Here is a 20,712-nt window from a genome sequence, read left to right as displayed (position 1 = left end):
GTTTGGCTCCGCTGGCCTTTGTTGTCTCACACAGGTATAGCTCTGCAGTGCCTTCTGCTCTGTACTCCTCCAAACACTAGACTGACACTGAACCTGACACACCCAAACACTATACTGCAGGGTTTTTAACTAGCAACATGTGGCCACCTGAAAAAACCCGGCCCGGAATGAAAGGAAAGACTAGAAGCTGCCATAATCCGATTGGCTCTGCTACATACAGGCGATGATCAGATCGCCTGTATGCAGCAGAATTACTCACTTGCTATGAGTGCCAATCAAAGAGTGACAACCATAGAGGTCTGCTGGAGACCTCTGGTTGTCATGCCAACCCATTGGTAACCCACGACCATGTGACAGGGTCGGTATTTCTGGCGCGCTTGCCAGACGCGTGAGTTAAATGCCGCTGTCAGAGTTTGACAGTGCCTTTTAATGGGTGAACAGCCGTGGGTGGTTCGTGATTCCACCTGCAGCTGTTACGGGCACATGTCAGCTGTTTAAAACAGCTGACATGTGCCGGAAAAGATGTGGGCTGACCTCCAGAGCCCACATCCAAGGGAGGGAGTCCAACATGGGCATTCATTTACGTCCGATGTCGGAAAGGGGTTAAAAAGTAACCGTTATTTTCACTTTTGTTTCATACATTATTAGTACACATGAAGATAAGGAACTATGTAATATATCTTATCAGACAATTCCGCTTCTTTCTCTTCCTAAATTGATTTTTTGCTCTTAATTTATAGGTAAAATCTGTATTTTATGATGAGATATTTTCCCATTAAGGTATGTGAACACATTCAGTATTTGCACTAGAAAAGCCCTCCGTGCAAGAACATTATATAGAGGGGAAAATAAGTATTTGATACACTCCGACTTTGCCAATTTTCCTACCTACAAAGAATGGAGAGGTCTGTCATTTTTATCGTAGGTACACTTCAACTGTGAGAGACAGAAACTAAAAAAAAAAAAAAAAACAGAAAATCACATTGTATGATTTGTAAATAATTGAATTGCATTTTATTGCATGAAATAAGTATTTGATAGAATAGAAAAACAAAACTGAATATTTGGTACAGAAGCCTTTGTTTCCAATTACAGAGGTCAAACGCTTCCTGTAGTCCTTGACCAAGTTTGCCCACATTGCAGCAGGGTCTCTGTGAAGCTGGACTAATGATATGATCACCCCTGTTTCTTCTCTTTTTCTCAAAACAGAATTGTGTGTGTGTGTGTGTGGGGGGGGGGGGAAGGGACACATATTTCGAAATAGTAAACTGCTTTTAGTCCTTGAAGAAAGCTTGTGTGTCCTCTAATGCAATTTTCATCCTGTGAATGAAAAAAGTGAAAGTTTACCCTGTTGGTACAACTGGGTGTTTCCTGCAGAGCCTTATCTTTGGCAGAAGGCACCTTTTCCCTTGTCGAACAGGTGGAGAGTAAGGAGGAGCAAACATTTCTTGAATGTTTGTTTTATTCACCCTCCAGTGAATAATTCCGGTTGTCCACTCTACTTCCCTGCCTGTGAGCTGTCAGTGTGCAATACCTGTATGCGTGCGGCTGTGTGATCTTTTTCATTTGTTCGTCGCTGCTCAGTTATTACATTTTGGAAACTGTGCCAATTTGACACCAATTATCTGCTTTAAGAATGCCATACGTCTATCAAGACCCGAGAGACAAAGAACCTAGCCTTCCCAATACAGCTAAATGTATTCACTCATCTGGAAAAACTTATGAGGAGCTCCGACAGGAGTGTAATAGGAAAGGGATTCTGTTTGAAGATGAAGACTTCAAAGCAAATGATTCCTCTCTATTCTACAGCGAGAAACCCAACATCGCGTTTGTATGGAAACGGCCTAAGGTGAGAAACGGAAATAGTGTGTAAAAATGTATATTATGTAATTATGTATTGCCACAAGCCGCTAATCATTGGTTTTATCATTGTTTCCAATAAGATTATTTGTGAAAAAGGTTTCCTCGTGGTCCTGATGACATTATGCTCAGTGCTGGATTCTAATCTCTTCATTTCAAGCATATATTAATTAATTAGGTAACTAATGGTTTCCACCACGAGGACAAAGGATTTTAAGTTTTCCATACACATTAGATAACTTTCGATTGATTAATATCAGCAGCTTTGTCAAACGACTCTCCCATGCACAGGAGCGCTCACTCTACAGAGACTTTTCGGATGACAGCTTTTCTGAGGGAAGAAATATTGGTGGGTCTGGCCAGTGTTAGTCTAAACTTTATGGGGGACCTTTACTTTGTATGTTTCTAATATTGTCTCCCACACCATTAAAACGACTTGGAGCCATGTAACCATCTTGTATCATCTTAATAATCCTGACACTACAGTAGTAAATGGTAGCACATACATATTAATTAGTAAGTGGTAACACGTTCAGGATAATATATTTTATAATCAGCATCCAAGGTTTATAAATAATATACTACAAACACATTATAGCAGGTCCCCCACCGGTCCCAAAAATGGAGCTCTGAAATGCAGCACTGCAAAAAACAGTTCTAATCACTGAGCCACTGTACTGCCCATTAAAGTTCAAAACTGTTCTAAGGCATCAATGTTTTTCCTATCCTACCATTTTAATGGCCAGCGCCCCTGTTGCAGATTTGTCGTAGATTTGTCACAGACTTGTCGCTTTTTTCTGTACAGATTTGTCACAAAACCTGAAAGTTTCCTGATGCCAGCAAAGTGAATGAGAATCCTGACTTCTCATGCTCATGTTGCTTATTTGTGATTGCAGGTTGGTGTAGATAGAAATCTGCAGCTTGTCAATTCTTTCAGCATTTTTGCTTCAGATTTCACTCATAATAGTGTGGAAAAATCTGCACCAAAAACGCGCATATTAAACTCTGCATTTTTCCTGCCAAGAAATGCAGAAATTTCTGCACCCATGTCTGTGTTCACACATTGCTTTTTTAGCAGCTGAAATATAATCTCTTGGCAGTAAAAAAAAAAAAAAAAAAAAGCTGCAGACAGAAAGCAAGTTTTGCTGCTTTTCTTGCTGCATTTTTCAGAATCCCAACTTTCAGCTTTGCTTCCACCATACGAGCATGAACAATGCAAGGTGTTAGGCCACTAATGCAAGACATATGTGAAACCATAAAGCATTTTTTCATCATAACCTTTGTTCAGCAGAAAGGCTTCTCATGAGAACAGTAAAAACGTTCAGATACACCCATTTTCATGAGTACAAATCTTTATATGGATGACAGTGTACATTTTTATTTAGTAAGCCAGCAGAGCATGTTTGACTTATTTTGTGCATGGCTTAGGCTGCGTGCCCACGATCAGGAATAGCAGCGTTTTGGACTCCGCACATTTGCACTTAATCCATAATGCTGCTTTCTACATTAGAAGCACAGTGGATGGGATTTAGGCTATGTGCACACGTTGCGGATTAGGCTTAGGAATTTCTGGTGCGGATTCTGTCTCTCCTGGCAAAAAACGCACCTGCGGTTCCACAGCATTTTTTGTGCGTTTTTGCTGCGGTTTTCTTGCTGATTTGCTGCGGTTTTTACCCCTGCGGTTTTCTATAATGGAGTGGGTACAAAAACGCTGCAGATTCACAAAAAAGTGACATGCTACTTCATTTAAACCGCAGCGTTTCCGCAGCAGATTTTCCGCAAAGTGTGCATAACATTTTTTTTCTCATTGATTTACATTGTACTGTAAATCAATTGGATCTGCAGAGCTTCTGCACCGTGAAAAACGCTGCGGATCCGTAGAGAATCCGCAACGTGTGCACATACCCTTATAGAGATTTCATGCTTGATGTGCTTCTATTTATCGCTGTAACCTCACCCATGGCATGAGTTTACGAGCCGCAGCATGTCAATTTCTGAGTGGAGACGCCAGTCAATCCGCATGTACTGACAAATAAGTGTGGCAATTAGAACACAGCGAAAATACTCTGCTTCAAAAACGTTGCTATTCCTGATCGTAGGGATGTAGCTTTAACCCCTTAGTGACAGAGCCAATTTGCTGCTTATTGATCAAGCCAATTTTTATAATTCTGACCACTGTCACTTTAGGAGATTATAACTCTGGAACGCTTCAACGGATCCCATTGATTCAGAGATTTTTTCGAGACATATTGTACTTCATGTTAGTGGTAACATTTCTTCTATATTACATGCGTTTACTTATGAAAAAAATGGAAATATGATGACAATTTAGAAAATGTTGCAGCTTTCAAACTTTGAATTTTCATGCCCTTAAATCAGAGAGTTATGTCACACAAAATACTTAATAAATAACATTACCCACATGTCTACTTTATATCAGCACAATTTTATAAACAATTTTTTTTTGTTAGGAAATTATAAGGGTTAAAAGTAGTGATGAGTGAGAGTACTGGTTACTAGAGTTTCTGTGAGCATGCTCGGGTGGTCTCCGAGTATTTCGGCGTGCTTGGAGATTTTGTTTGTCGACGCAGCTGCATGATTTGCGGCTGCTACACACCTTGAATGCATGTATAGATAAAAAATCTTCGTGTGATCTGGTTGCCTTGGTGAGCAGTAACATTACTGATTTCACCGCTCAGCAATGCAACCAGATGTAGCAGAGTTGGGGATCATCGTGGTACATCAGCATTATGGATTATCGGTAGACTGATGATTCTTACCTTGATTTTTTATTTTTATGTTAATAAATGGGTGAAAGAGGGGATTTAACAGGGAGTGTTTTGTTAAATTTATGTACTCTTTTCTGTGTCTTTATTATTTTTCACTACAGGGTTAGTTATGGGGGTGTCTGACAGACGCCTCTCCATTACTAACCCCTGGGCTTGATGTCAGCGGACGTAAAACAGCTTTCATCAACCTCAAAACTATTACCCCACTTCCAACGCACCAGGGCAAGTGGGAAGAGCCGAGTCTGAGTTCCAGAATTGGCGCATCTAATGCACATTTTCTGGGGTGGGTAAGGACTGATGTTATTAGTCTAGGAGGGGGCCTCTTCTCAGCTGTCTATTTAGCCTTTGCTGGTTATTGAACATAGGGGAACCCCACATGATGATTTCATTGGGGGTCCTCCTCTTTTAATAACCAGTAAAGGCTACGGAGACAGCTTTGACCTCATATTAATAGGCTACGAAACTTAACCCTGCTGTTCTGTTGGTCAAAAATGACCGACTTTGAACTTCAATATTCTTTAAAATATTCAAGATGCGTCTCTGAAACCCGTGGCCGACCGACCCATCCTCATTTAAGTCAATCAACCACAAGTTTCAGAACCGCATCTTGAACACCCCAAAAAATACCAAAGTTCAAAATAGGTCTCCCCAGACCGAACAGAACAGCAGGGTTAATAGATATTGGCCCCTTCCCAGAATAATAGCACTAGTCCCCAGCTGTCCGCTTTCCCTCAGCTGGTTAGTAAAATTACGGGAGACCCCATGCCATTTTTCTCTTATATTCAATTTATTAGCAAAATACACACGCACTTCACTAATTTTCTCACTGACATATTTATTACTATGGACAGGTGCCAGCTGGTGAATTTTCTCATGAGCGTATGCCTGCTCTCGCTGCTATCAGTGAGACCAAGTGTATGCTGATGAGTAGTACTCATCAGCCGATGCCTGAACAGCCATAACCTTTTCGCTGCTGGTCACAGCTGCTGGCTCACAGACTGTCATCTGTGTGACACAGCGGGAACCACAGTGCTGTGACTGGCGGTAACATGTAAGGTTATATAAGTATATAAGGGGACAATACAAATATCTCGCTGAGGATCTGTTTATACCAAGGAAGGTGACGGGCACAAGGGGGCATTCTTTGCGTCTGGAGGAGAGAAGGTTTTTCCACCAACATAGAAGAGGATTCTTTACTGTTAGGGCAGTGAGAATCTGGAATTGCTTGCCTGAGGAGGTGGTGATGGCGAACTCAGTCGAGGGGTTCAAGAGAGGCCTGGATGTCTTCCTGGAGCAGAACAATATTGTATCATACAATTATTAGGTTCTGTAGAAGGACGTAGATCTGGGGATTTATTATGATGGAATATAGGCTGAACTGGATGGACAAATGTCTTTTTTCGGCCTTACTAACTATGTTACTATGTAAGGTTACCACATATCAAAACCGGTGATTGCCACACTGTCACACAGATGACAGCGTGGGAACAGCCAGATGTTCGGGCCCCCTATTCATTTGAATGGGGTCTAGGTCGAGTAACATTCTAGCACCCATACTGAACTTTTTTAAAAAAAAGTTCTGTTGGACACGAACATGCACAGGTCCACTCATTCCTTGTTGTATGCAATGTGATGTGTTATTTTAAGGTTATGTTGTATTTTGCTGTATACTACCAACAATGTGCTATTATGTCCTGTTAAGTAATCACTGTAATGTCAGTTTTTATTATTGCTATTGTTTGGATGCTGCAACAGATTTACTCACTACACGAGTAAAGTCAAATTTATTAAGTATATAATGTGACTGGAATCAAAATATACACAGCCCAGTGTGTCACTGAGGAGCAATATGCAAATAGCCTCTTCAGAGGAGCATAAACTAAGATAAGCAGGTTCTTGAAAAAATGAAACGTTAAAACGAAACTTTTACTCTGTTACTGAATAAAACGTAGTTTGAACAAACAGTGCCAATAAGGTGCAAGTGCTGAACATATATATATAGACAGAAACAAACAAACCATATAGATCTTACTGCCTCGGATAACTCCAAAGGGCCACAAAATGGTCACCGTTCAGAGATAATATCCCAGCGATAAATGCGTATCTCATACCTCATAGGTGAAAGACCCACCCGCTAATATCATCTAAGAGGAAAATAATAACAAACTACCCTGCGCCCATTGGGGATCACACACCATGGAGCAGACGATGCAGCGGGGGGTAACCCTCACAGAGATACTCTATGGGGAATATAAAATGTAATAGATCCTGAAATGGCAGTATATAAACGCGATATGCTGAATATACTGAATATGAAAAATACCCTTACATAGCATAGGTATACGGACTAAATACCTCCCAGCCGAGGCCAGACAACAGATAACACCGTTTTCCACTACGGGAACTTCTCAAGGTGTGTGTCTCAGATGCCACCTACTGGAATAAAATCTCATGTCCACCGATTACATATATACTCATCTGCTTATGACTATCACAGTCTTCCTACAGAGATGGATTAGGCCGGACCCTTTGGCGTTTTTTAGACATCCGCCTTACGGTATCCTGCTTGAAGTATGCCTCCCGACGCGTTTCTTCCTGAATAGATTCATCAGGGGACTATGGCATAACAGTGAGCAATCGCTAGTTTACTTACTTCATGCCAGACCTTATAACAAAAGGTGACCGGCGTTCATGGTCGCGCACTTCCGGACGCCAGGGCTCCCACTTCCGGTCTGATAGAGCGCGCACACCAGCGGAGGCGCGCGCCCGCGAAACCGGCTTTGTGTAGCCCGCACATGAGTTGAATCTGGATACGTAAGGTGCATGCACCAAACAATGACGCGCACAGTTTCCCTAGTAACCGGGACGCTTGAAGCCGACTGGCGTCGCGTCATTTCCGGTACCTTATTGTTCCTTAATCCTCACAACGGGAATCTGTGCCGTATATTTTAGAACAGAGGCGCACACACTCGGTTACCAATACTGGTGCCTCCTTCTATTACAAAAGCGGGTAGAAAAATACCCTCAAGCCAAAACAGGTATGTGCGGTTTCGGGAAAAACTATCCCTATAAGAAGAGGGAGGGGGAAAAAAATATATATACACCTAACATGGATGGCCTAAAAGAAAAATATAACGGGAGGAACCCGAACCCAAAGATGAAAAATAAAATAAAAACAAATGAATAATATATAATAATACTCTGAAAAATGGTGACACTGCGGACCTTCTAAAGAGGAAAAAATAGAAAAGGGGTGAACCTACCCAAGGCCCTATGGTGCCCTCTCTATCCTGATCCCTACCTCACGCGGAGGTTGGCACCTAAAACCTGCGCAGTGGCGCCCCCACTCAACGGCGGCTGTCCCTAGAGAGATTAGCCCTAGTACACCCTGTTTCTACAGGAAAGAAGAGAAGCTTAGTTGGTCATTAAGACCATGTGGTGTTGTAGTCCTTAAACGAAAAATCCATTTACTTTCCCTTTGCAAAATATTCCTATCCCAATCACCACCTCTTTGGGGCTGATATACTCTATCTATTCCCATGAAATTGACGGCCTTCAGATTGCCTTGGTGTACCCTGTTGATGTGGTTAGCCACAGGGGTGTCTCTGCCCTTAATGGTGTCTCTGTGGTGTTCACCCACCCTCCTTCTCAACTCTCTACTTGTCTTTCCGATGTACTCCACGCCACATTCACAAGTCATCTTGTAGATTACACCTTTGGTCTTACAATTAATGAAATGGTTAATGTGAAAGATTTTTCCCGTCACATTACTGGTGAACACCTTTCCCTGGCTTAACGCTCCACAGTATTTACAACTGCCGCATCTGTAGCAACCTTTCATTCTCTCACCCAGCCATGTGGAGTTCACTTGAGGAAGGGGAGGGTGTGGACCACTCTGTCTTTAATCGAGCGGCCTTTTCTAAAAGTGATTTGCGGGGCCGGAGTGATAATATCTTTAAGATCATCGTCCATCTGGAGCAGACCTGGGCAAGATGCGGCCCGCGGGCCGCATCCGGCCCGCCTGACGGTTGTAAACGGCCCGCCGCCCGCCGCCCCAGGCACCGCTCGGCTCCCCTTCCCTTGCCGCCCGCCGCCCCAGGCACCGCTCGGCTCCCCTTCCCTTGCCGCCCGCCGCCCCAGGCACCGCTCGGCTCCCCTTCCCTTGCCGCCCGAGGCACCGCTCGGCTCCCCTTCCCTTCAGCCACGCCTGCGCCTGTGCGCCCTGCATTCAAACTCCTGTCCGCTGAGAGGCGCTGACCGCCGCTGGCACTTCCGCATCAGGGAAGCGCCAGCAGCAGGTGACGTCCCTCAGCGTGACACATGCTGCTGCTCTGCTCCGTTGCGCCGGTGTTCTGTGTGGCACTGCAGCGCTGTACTGAGGTCACTTGTGGAGTCGGACGGTGCCGGTGGTCGGTGGTAAGGGCTCTGGGTTATCTGCTCCTCAGTACTTGCGCACTGGGTCATCTGCTCCGCTGTACTTGGGCTCTGGGTTATCTGCTCCTCTGTACTTGTGCTCTGGCTTATCTGCTCCTCAGTACTTGTGCTCTGGGTTATTATCTGCTCCTCAGTACTTGTGCTCTGTGTTATCTGCTCCTCTGTACTTGTGCTCTGGGTTATCTGCTCCTCAGTACTTGTGCTCTGGGTTATTATCTGCTCCTCAGTACTTGTGCTCTGGGTTATCTGCTCCTCAGTACTTGTGCTCTGAGTTATCTGCTCCTCAGTACTTGTGCTCTGGGTTATCTGCTCCTCAGTACTTGTGCTCTGAGTTATCTGCTCCTCAGTACTTGTGCTCTGGGTTATTATCTGCTCCTCAGTACTTGTGCTCTGGGTTATTATCTGCTCCTCTGTACTTGTGCTCTGGGTTATCTGCTCCTCTGTACTTGTGCTCTGGGTTATCTGCTCCTCTGTACTTGTGCTCTGGGTTATCTGCTCCTCAGTACTTGTGCTCTGGGTTATTATCTGCTCCTCTGTACTTGTGCTCTGGGTTATCTGCTCCTCAGTACTTGTGCTCTGGGTTATTATCTGCTCCTCAGTACTTGTGCTCTGGGTTATCTGCTCCTCAGTACTTGTGCTCTGGGTTATCTGCTCCTCAGTACTTGTGCTCTGGGTTATCTGCTCCTCAGTACTTGTGCTCTGGGTTATCTGCTCCTCAGTACTTGTGCTCTGAGTTATCTGCTCCTCTGTACTTGTGCTCTGGGTTATCTGCTCCTCAGTACTTGTGCTCTGGGTTATTATCTGCTCCTCAGTACTTGTGCTCTGGGTTATTATCTGCTCCTCTGTACTTGTGCTCTGGGTTATTATCTGCTCCTCTGTACTTGTGCTCTGGGTTATCTGCTCCTCTGTACTTGTGCTCTGGGTTATCTGCTCCTCAGTACTTGTGCTCTGAGTTATCTGCTCCTCAGTACTTGTGCTCTGGGTTATCTGCTCCTCAGTACTTGTGCTCTGAGTTATCTGCTCCTCTGTACTTGTGCTCTGGGTTATCTGCTCCTCAGTACTTGTGCTCTGGGTTATTATCTGCTCCTCAGTACTTGTGCTCTGGGTTATTATCTGCTCCTCTATACTTGTGCACTGGGTTATTATCTGCACTAATGAAATCTGGACATTATGGGGGCACTAATGAAATCTGGACATTATGGGGGCACTAATGAATGAAATCTGGACATTATGGGGGCACAAATGAAATCTGGACATTATGGGGGCACTAATGAAATCTGGACATTATGGGGCCTGGATAATCTCTGCATTGTTTAACATACTGTTTGTTCATGAAAATATAGCATATGTATACTACAGTATTGGGTAAAAATTAGTTAATTATATTAGTCCGGCCCTCTAAAACCATCCAAATTTCTCATGCGGCCCCATGGCAAAATTAATTGCCCACCCCTGATCTGGAGGATTGACCAGTGTTTTTTTAAAATTTCCCTCAAACTTGTGGCCCCATTTGTGTACCTAGTGATCAATCTCACATACTTGTCGCCTTCTTTCTTAGGGGTAGGTGTCAAGAGGTCCTTCCTCTGCTTTGTTAGAGATGCATTATAGGCATCCTTTAAAACCCTCTCTGGGTATCCTCGTTCTTGGAAACGTGCTCTGAGATCCTCTGCTTGTTTACGGTACGTGGATGGTTCAGAGCAGTTTCTGCGGACCCGTAAGTACTGTCCCTTAGGGATACCTCTCCTAAGGGGAACAGGATGGTTTGATTCCCACCGCAGAAGGGAGTTAGATGACGTAGGTTTTCTGTATGTACTTGTGATTAATTGACCGTCACTCCCTTTTTCAATCAGGACGTCCAAGAAGGGAAGTCTGGTTCGGTCTATTTCGTGGGTAAAAAGTAACCCCAAATCGTTATGGTTAAGGCCTCCCACAAAGGAAACAAAGCTCTCCTCACTGCCCCTCCAGATGACAAAAACATCATCTATATATCGCAACCACATAATGATGCTGTCCTCTGTGGTCGATGTTTCACCAAAGACGATGTTCTCCTCCCACCAGCCCAGGAGCAAATTTGCATACGAAGGGGCACAAGGGCTCCCCATCGCAGTACCCCTGAGCTGGTGGAAGTATGTGCCGTCAAAAAGAAAATAGTTCTTTGTCAGACAGAATTCTAGGGCTTTCACCACAAATTCATTATGTCTGCGGAACTGTAGCCCTCTTGTACTCAAAAAATGCTCCACAGCCATGATACCTTTGCTGTGTGGGATGGAAGAATAAAGTGCCTCCACATCTATAAAACACAACAGCATATCCGCATCAAGCACCACACTTTCAAGTTTCAAAAGAAGGTCCGCTGTGTCACGGGTATAGGAACTTAAAGAAACCACAAAAGGACGCAAAATGCGATCCACATACAGTCCTAAATTTTGTGTAAGGCTACCAATCCCCGAGACTATGGGTCTCCCTTTCAGGGGGTTGGTGCCTTTATGTATTTTTGGTAAACAATAAAAAGTCGACACCACGGGATGCACAGGTATCAAAAATTCCATCTCGTTAGCATCTATCAATTTATTATTGAAGGCCTCCGTTACCAAGGCTCTTAGTTGGTCATGATACATCCTGGTGGGGTTTGTCTCGAGTCTCTCATATCCCATCTCTTCCCGCAGAAGGGAGTGGCATAGATCTTTATACTGTGCTGCGTCCATCACCACTATGTTTCCCCCTTTATCTGAGGGTTTTATGACCCTATCCCGATCTTTCTCTAGGTCACATAAACTCTTCATCTCATTTTTTGTCAAATTATAGGGGCCTCTCTTTTTTGGCTTTGATTCGAGTTCCACCAAATCTCTGGTCACCAAATTCAAAAAAACATCTATTGGATCTAGATCACTCATAGCGGGTGGCATACGTCTACTTTTATTTTTGAGATTAGTGAATGGTCCTTCACCTCTTTCATTCGGGTCAGTGTCACTAAGATGGAATAAGAATCTAACGTCTCCCAACATGTCCTCATCTATGCCCAATTCCAAACAACGTTTTTTGTCCTCGCTAATAAAGTGCTTTTTCCATTTGAGCCGACGGATAAACAGGTTGAGATCTTTAACCGCTTCAAAACTCTCATAGTCCGTTGTCGGGACAAATGACAGGCCTTTACTCAAAACGGCCATCTGCTCACTGCTCAGGACCTTTGAAGACAGATTAATGACACGATTATCTATAAGGGGTTCCGGGGATTGGATCGATTCCTCAGTGGATAACTGAGGTCTAAAAAACGATCCCCTTGTGGTGACCCTCTACCCGCTCCTCTACCACCACGTGCCCCTCCTCCTCTTCCTTTTGTTTTACCTCTAGAATTTTTAAACCGAGTGTCTGTATCTGAAAACTCAGTTTCTGAGGATGAGAGGTCTGTCTCCTGCGGTCTAGGTGGTTTCGGATTGGATAAGGAATATGCCTTATTGTCCCTGAAATCCTGAAGGTCTCTGACAAAAAATTTATGTTTCTTTTCTTTAAGGTGATATTGAAATTTTTCAATGGTGTTTTGGAGGCTTTTCTCTTTATTACAGAACTCTGGTTCAGTCGAGAATTTTTTAGTAACCTCTTCAGTCGAGAATTTTTTAGTAACCTCTATCTGCTCTTTAAGGCTGCTATTAAATTCCTCAAGCATCAATTTCTCCTCATCCAGGAGTAATCTCATGAGTCTTAGGGAGCTATCTGTTGCCTCCTTCTCCCACTTTTTAAAGAGTTCTTTTTTGGTTTTTGACCCATTTTGTTCTAAGCCAGGCTAGTTTAGTCAGAGGAGCATAGCATAGCCTGTAAGTCTCTTTATTGCCATAAAATGACTGCTTGGCAATCCCCCAACGGAGAAATGTTCCTCCTTATGATGGGGAGTCTGTGGTTCAGTTCAATAATACTAATGGTTTTGCGCTGTGTCTTTAAGAAACACATATGGCAAAGATAGTTTGCATGTTGAGGTTTATAGCACTCATAATTGAGGTACGCTATGCTGGAGCTTCATGACAGCTACAAATGGTATGAAGAAAGATGCAGCATGAACTGCAGTCTGTGTATTTTGTTCCAGGGGAAGGAGACCAGACTAGAGATGAGAGAATTTGATCAGGTCAGGGCTTATTCGACAAGCTACAGTGCTTACCGAATAAGCTGCAGAGGGAACCCAGCTTCTTGGATCTCTCTGGCTGATCAGCTGTTCGGCTGGGCATCTACATGTGTCGCGGCTATGTGCCAGTCACGACGCATGCATGGAGAGCCTGTTTGCTGCAGTTGCGGAGCCAAACAGCTGATCAGCCAGAGCAATCCAGGGTTCCCTCTGTAGCTTATGCGGTAAGTACTATAGCTTGCCGAATAAGCCCTGACCCGATCATATTTGCTCATCTCTAGACCATACTACTTGCTTCGGAAAACTGCCATTAAAATGAATGTGAGGATTGAGAGTATGCATCACAAGGGGATCCGAGATGGTGTTGGACTCACCAGGTTAGGTGGATCCTCCAAGCCCAAGGTACCGGGTGGGCAAACAAGCATGCAGCAGATAGATGAGGCATGCGGGGCACGGACTGCTGAGGGACTGGAAACTGTAGTTAGATATCCAGAGAACTGCTGACAGGCAGCCAGAATGCTGAAAACCACATTTAGGTTTGAGCTGTCCAGGAAATTGCAGGCAAACATGTGGATTCCTGGATACCACAGGCAGGCGGAAAATATCCAGGAGGCCGCAGGCTGGCAGATGGATGCTGGAAACAACAGACAGGCAGGAGATGTCCATTAGACGGCAAGCAGGTGGGTTCCTGGGAACCACAGGTAGGAGGAAGACGTTCCAATGACTGCAGTAAGATGGGATGCTGAAAACCACAGACAGTCGAGAGATGTGCGGGAGGCTGCAGGCAGCAGCTGAGCAGGTCAAAGTGTAAAAACTAACTCATATTCTAGCAACACTGAAGTCTTAATACCAAGACACAGGTATGTGTCTTGGTGAGCCTTATATATGCCTGGGCAGATGCTCAAATGGCATCACATCGGGCCATCTGCAAAGTGTATCTGACCCGCATCTATACTGCCATAACCTTTACCAATGCTGACCTACCACTGCCACTGACTGTCCCTATTTTTGTCCCTTACACACAAATATCAGAACAGTGTCAGACATTATTATATTATACAGTGTCAGCTATCATATATTACACACGTCACACAGTAAACACGAACGTACCCGGTTTTATTGGGTAGGCATGTACAGGAATGCAGGGCCCAAACCAGCCACCTGCATACCACCTTACAGGGCCAACAGTTTTCACCGCAATAGCAGTTACAGGAGGTCAGTCATTGCCATATTGTGGGCATGTCTTGTTATCTTTTACCATTTTTTTTGGTTTTTAAGATGTTTTTAATTTGTTTTTCTTTTGTATGTTGTTGAATATTTTAATATTATTTTTTTACTTTTTCTTGTCTGCCATTCATATTCTTGTTAAGCACGCTTTAGGTTAATTCTTTACATATTATTTAGTGGCGCCCTCTTCCAAACTAATTCTTTCTCACTACCTCACCTCTTAGTGCCCCTCCACAGATGAATGGCAGAAAGCAGATGCTTATCATGAAACATTGATCAGCATTAAAGCTTTAAGTCCTTATTGGCACCCAGTATCTCTCTTCTGGACTGAATCCCTTCCAGTTGGTCAATTAGAGGAGTTTACAGCAAACCTTCTTACAGTCTAAAATCTGAATGATCTCATACTCTGTGTTGGAATCAGATGCGGGAGCAGGGACAGGGGTCTTGACTGTAGGAGTGAACCTATTGAGGACCAGAGAGCACAGATGAGAGACATGAAAGGAATTAGGGATTCTCAGAGTGGGAGGTATGGTAGTTTCAAATGGAAGGTAACCAGGTTGACACGCTCAATAATTTGGAATGGGCCAATTAACTTGGGTGCCATTTTTTGCAATAAGCCTTCAATCAGATGTTTTTTTGTGGAAAGGGAAAAAGCCATACCTTTATCTCCTAGAGCAATGTTGGGCACAGATCAACAGTCTCTATTAGCACTCTTCTTAGCCTTTGCTGCAGCTGTAGCTAAATTAGCTTGTATCTCAGTCGAGATCTTATGGACATCCTGATAGAAAATATCAGACAAATCCTTTTTGCTTTTCTATCAAATGTGTGTATATATATATATATATATATATATATATATATATATATATATATATATATATATATATATATATATATATATATATATATATATATATATATATATACTATAACTATAACCAGGAGAAAAAACACTAGATGGTGGCCCGATTCTAACGCATCGGGTATTCTACATATATATATGCATGTGTATATATAGCAGCCACGTAGTATATAGGAGCCATGTAGTATATAGCAGACAAATACTATGTGGCCTGTGCTATATACTATGTGGCTGCTATATACATACATACATATTGTAGAATACCCAATGCGTTAATACAGGCCACCCAGTATATAACAGTGGCCATGCAGTATATAACACAGCCCAAACAGTATATAACACAGCCCACGCAGTATATAACACTGGCCACGTAATATATAGCACAGCCCACGCCATATATAACACAGCCCACATAGTATCTAACACTGGTCAGGTAGTATACAGCAGCCATGTGGTATATAACACAGCCCACGTAGTATATAGCAGTGTGGGCACCATATCCCTGTTAAAAAAAAAAAAATAATTAAAATAAAAAATAGTTATATACTCACCCACCGGGATCCAGCAAAGCTGTGCCGATGCGTGCGCGGCTGCGGCCATCTTCCACTCCCAGGATGCACTGCAAAATTACCCAGATGACTTGGCGGTCTCGCAATAGTAAGAAGTTGGGGACACACAGGGTTAATAGCAGCGTTAGCGGAGTGCGTTACCCGTGGCATAACGTGGTCCATTAACAGTGGCATTAATCCTGTGTGAGCGTTGACTGGAGGGGAGTATGCGGGCGCCGGGCACTGACTGCACAGGAGTAGGGAGGTACTAATTCTCGGTTGGACTGTGCCCGACGCCAGGGCCGGCGTCAGCACCTGGCGTACCCAGGCAAGTGCCGGGGCCCTGGCGAGACAGGGGGGCCCATTCAGGGTCGGCGTTAGGGGCAGGCAGCTGACAGTGCCTAGGGCCCCCGCTCCCCCAAGGGCCCTCAGCTAGCGGCACATCACGCAGCTGCTATGGGGCCCCTGTGAGGCAGGGGGGGGCCGCCTGTCGCAAGCGCCAACTCCCCCGCCGCCGCTTTGAACTTTACCGGCGTCTGCCGATAAAGTTCAAAGCAAATGTCGGAGAAGTGAGCATCACCTGACACTCCCTCTACCATCATTGCCCACTCTGCCTCTGACACTGCCACTGTGGGTGCGTGATGACATCATCGCGCACTGGCTGTGTCAGGCAGTGAAGCGGCAGCTGCCGAGACTGGAGCAGCACGGCGTGGGAACGTTGAGAGGTGAGGAGTTTTTTTTTTTCTGTAACTAACAGGGAGTACTGGACTACTGGACTATGGGGCCATTCTTGGGGGGGAGGGGGGCTGTGCTGTATACTACATGTCTGTGCTATATACTACGTGGGCTGTGCTATATAATATGTGGCTGTGCTATATACTATATGGGCTGTTATATGCTATGTGGGCTGTGCTATATACTACATGGCTGTTCTATATACTATGTGGGCCGTGTTATATACTACGTGGGCTGTTGTATGCTACGTGGGCTGTGCTTTATACTACATGGCTGTTCTATAAACTACATGGGCCGTGTTATATACTATGTGGCTGTGCTATATACTATATGGGCTGTTTTTTCTATGCTACGTGGGCTGTGCTATATACTACTTGGCTGTGTTATATGCTACGTGGGCCGTTATATACTACATGGCTGTGTTATATGCTACGTGGCTGTGCTATATACTATGTGGGCTGTATTATATACTACATGGTTGTGTTTTTATGCGATCATGAATCGTGGTATGTGTTAAAGGGGGGCCCACTGAGACTCTTTCGCCCGGGGCCCTCAAAAACCTGGAGCCGGCCCTGCCCGACGCTGATTGGTCTCGCCAGCTGCCTGTCCTGGCTGCCACAACCAGCGACGCGGGATTTCCGTGACAGAAGTTGCCGACAGAAAGACGGAAGTACCGCTTAGACAATTATATAGTAGATAATACGAGTTTATTATATAATTAAAATGTTAAATACAGTGGCATGTAAAAGTTTGAGCACTCCTGCTCAAAATTACTGTTATTGTGAACCGTTAGTCACGCACAGTATGGGAAGACTAAGTGCAACACGAAGGGATGAGGGGAAAGTGGCAACCCCTAGGCAGATCTAAAGTCACTCTGTCTGCCCTAAATGTCCCTATATAGGTTCTGCACCTATCGCTGAGCAGGAACCTAATCCCTGCCTGACCCTGGCATTAAGCCCTGCTTAGGGTTGCAATAGTCAATACCCACTACAACTAAAGACAACTGGGATAGCCAAACAAGGGGAACACTTATCTTTAGTAGACTCAGAGAGGTAATACAGATGTCCTCCAACAGCACCAATGAGGAAGACAGCTGACTGCTATAGCTCCAAGCCTCAACAGGGGAAAATGGAAATATCATCGGCGATTCCCAGAAGCAGATAGGAAGTCTATAAACACCCAGACCAGGTGTGTCAATTAGAGCCAAATGAAGGTTGCTACTGGATCCAAGAGTCAGAAAGATTAGTAAGGTGTCTGCAAAGCCAACCCCAGAGACCTTCTGCAGCCAGATGCAATGCAACTGTCTGCAGCCTCTGACACACCCGGACAGTACACCCCTTTCTACAAGTGGCTTCAGGACACTCAAGACCAGGTTTCCCGGAACAAGAGGTGTGAAATGAACAAACCAGCCTGGGGGCATTCACCTCTGATGCCAAGACCCACATCCTTACCTCTTGGCCATAACCCTTCCAGTGCACCAAGCATTGCAGGGAACTACTTTGGAGGCGAGAATCTACAATCCTCAAAATCTGAAACTCTAAATTTCCATCATTGGAGGCAGCGTTAGGGGTGAGGGCTCAAGAGGTTCCACATATCTTCCTACAGAAGACATTGTGGATCATAAGAGCCTGAGGTAGCTCAAGACAAAACGCTGCTGGATTAATTACAGCGGTTATTTCATAGGGACCACTAAATCTTCCATGAAGGAACCTTGAACCTGATATTCCTGGTAGACAACCAAACAAAGTCATTCACACTCAGGTCCGGACCTGGCAAGCATTTTCTGTCAGCCGTATGTTTGTAGCTGTCTCCCCATAACCTTCAAATTACTCAGAACCCCCTGCCACACTGAAGAGAGCGACAAAGCAAAACGTTGGCTAAGACGATGGTGCAGACAACAAGGATTCGGATTCCTGGACCACGGTGTGAATTACTGGTACGATGGACTCCTCGCCAGAGACGGACTACACCTCAACAAACCTGGGAAACACACATTCGCCAGAAGACTCGCTACACTCATCAGGAGGGCGTTAAACTAGAAGAAGAGGGGACGGGAAGAAAAACATTAGACTTGAACAAAGAAGACCCAGGAAAACATACTCAGATGGGAGGTAAGAACATTTCTAAAACAATCCACAGCGAGGAGATTGGAACAAAACAAAATCCTCTAAACTGCATGCTCGCAAACGCCAGAAGCCTGACAAACAAGATGGAAGAACTAGAAGCAGAAATATCTACAGGTAACTTTGACATAGTGGGAATAACCGAGACATGGTTAGATGAAAGCTATGACTGGGCAGTTAACTTACAGGGTTACAGTCTGTTTAGAAAGGATCGTAAAAATCGGAGAGGAGGAGGGGTTTGTCTCTATGTAAAGTCTTGTCTAAAGTCCACTATAAGGGAGGATATTAGCGAAGGAAATGAGGATGTCGAGTCCATATGGGTCGAAATTCATGGAGGGAAAAATGGTAACAAAATTCTCATTGGGGTCTGTTACAAACCCCCAAATATAACAGAAACCATGGAAAGTCTACTTCTAAAGCAGATAGATGAAGCTGCAACCCATAATGAGGTCCTGGTTATGGGGGACTTTAACTACCCGGATATTAACTGGGAAACAGAAACCTGTGAAACCCATAAAGGCAACAGGTTTCTGCTAATAACCAAGAAAAATTATCTTTCACAATTGGTGCAGAATCCAACCAGAGGAGCAGCACTTTTAGACCTAATACTATCTAATAGACCTGACAGAATAACAAATCTGCAGGTCGTCGGGCGTCTAGGAAATAGCGACCACAATATTGTACAGTTTCACTTGTCTTTCACTAGGGGGACTTGTCAGGGAGTCACAAAAACACTGAACTTTAGGAAGGCAAAGTTTGACCAGCTTAGAGATGCCCTTAATCTGGTAGACTGGGACAATATCCTCAGAAATAAGAATACAGATAATAAATGGGAAATGTTTAAGAACATCCTAAATAGGCAGTGTAAGCGGTTTATACCTTGTGGGAATAAAAGGACTAGAAATAGGAAAAACCCAATGTGGCTAAACAAAGAAGTAAGACAGGCAATTAACAGTAAAAAGAAAGCATTTGCACTACTAAAGCAGGATGGCACCATTGAAGCTCTAAAAAACTATAGGGAGAAAAATACTTTATCTAAAAAACTAATTAAAGCTGCCAAAAAGGAAACAGAGAAGCACATTGCTAAGGAGAGTAAAACTAATCCCAAACTGTTCTTCAACTATATCAATAGTAAAAGAATAAAAACTGAAAATGTAGGCCCCTTAAAAAATAGTGAGGAAAGAATGGTTGTAGATGACGAGGAAAAAGCTAACATATTAAACACCTTCTTCTCCACGGTATTCACGGTGGAAAATGAAATGCTAGGTGAAATCCCAAGAAACAATGAAAACCCTATATTAAGGGTCACCAATCTAACCCAAGAAGAGGTGCGAAACCGGCTAAATAAGATTAAAATAGATAAATCTCCGGGTCCGGATGGCATACACCCACGAGTACTAAGAGAACTAAGTAATGTAATAGATAAACCATTATTTCTTATTTTTAGGGACTCTATAGCGACAGGGTCTGTTCCGCAGGACTGGCGCATAGCAAATGTGGTGCCAATATTCAAAAAGGGCTCTAAAAGTGAACCTGGAAATTATAGGCCAGTAAGTCTAACCTCTATTGTTGGTAAAATATTTGAAGGGTTTCTGAGGGATGTTATTCTGGATTATCTCAATGAGAATAACTGTTTAACTCCATATCAGCATGGGTTTATGAGAAATCGCTCCTGTCAAACCAATCTAATCAGTTTTTATGAAGAGGTAAGCTATAGGCTGGACCACGGTGAGTCATTGGACGTGGTATATCTCGATTTTTCCAAAGCGTTTGATACCGTGCCGCACAAGAGGTTGGTACACAAAATGAGAATGCTTGGTCTGGGGGAAAATGTGTGTAAATGGGTTAGTAACTGGCTTAGTGATAGAAAGCAGAGGGTGGTTATAAATGGTATAGTCTCTAACTGGGTCGCTGTGACCAGTGGGGTACCGCAGGGGTCAGTATTGGGACCTGTTCTCTTCAACATATTCATTAATGATCTGGTAGAAGGTTTACACAGTAAAATATCGATATTTGCAGA

General features: G+C 44.0%; 1 protein-coding gene across 1 annotated transcript in view; it reads left to right on the top strand.

Annotated features, from left to right (window-relative positions):
• The first annotated feature begins 1,484 nt into the window (after positions 1–1,484).
• Positions 1,485–20,712, top strand: part of CAPN9 (calpain 9) — a 333,928-nt gene continuing 314,700 nt past the window's right edge. The window contains exon 1 of the mRNA XM_069769442.1: positions 1,485–1,849. Coding sequence (XP_069625543.1) covers positions 1,637–1,849 — 213 coding nt within the window. The 5' untranslated portion in view covers positions 1,485–1,636. The remainder of the gene's footprint in view (positions 1,850–20,712) is intronic.

The sequence above is a fragment of the Ranitomeya imitator genome, chromosome 5 (assembly GCF_032444005.1).
Source record: "Ranitomeya imitator isolate aRanImi1 chromosome 5, aRanImi1.pri, whole genome shotgun sequence".
Classification (NCBI taxonomy): Eukaryota; Metazoa; Chordata; class Amphibia; order Anura; family Dendrobatidae; genus Ranitomeya; species Ranitomeya imitator.
This window is presented reverse-complemented; position numbering and strand designations above follow the sequence as displayed.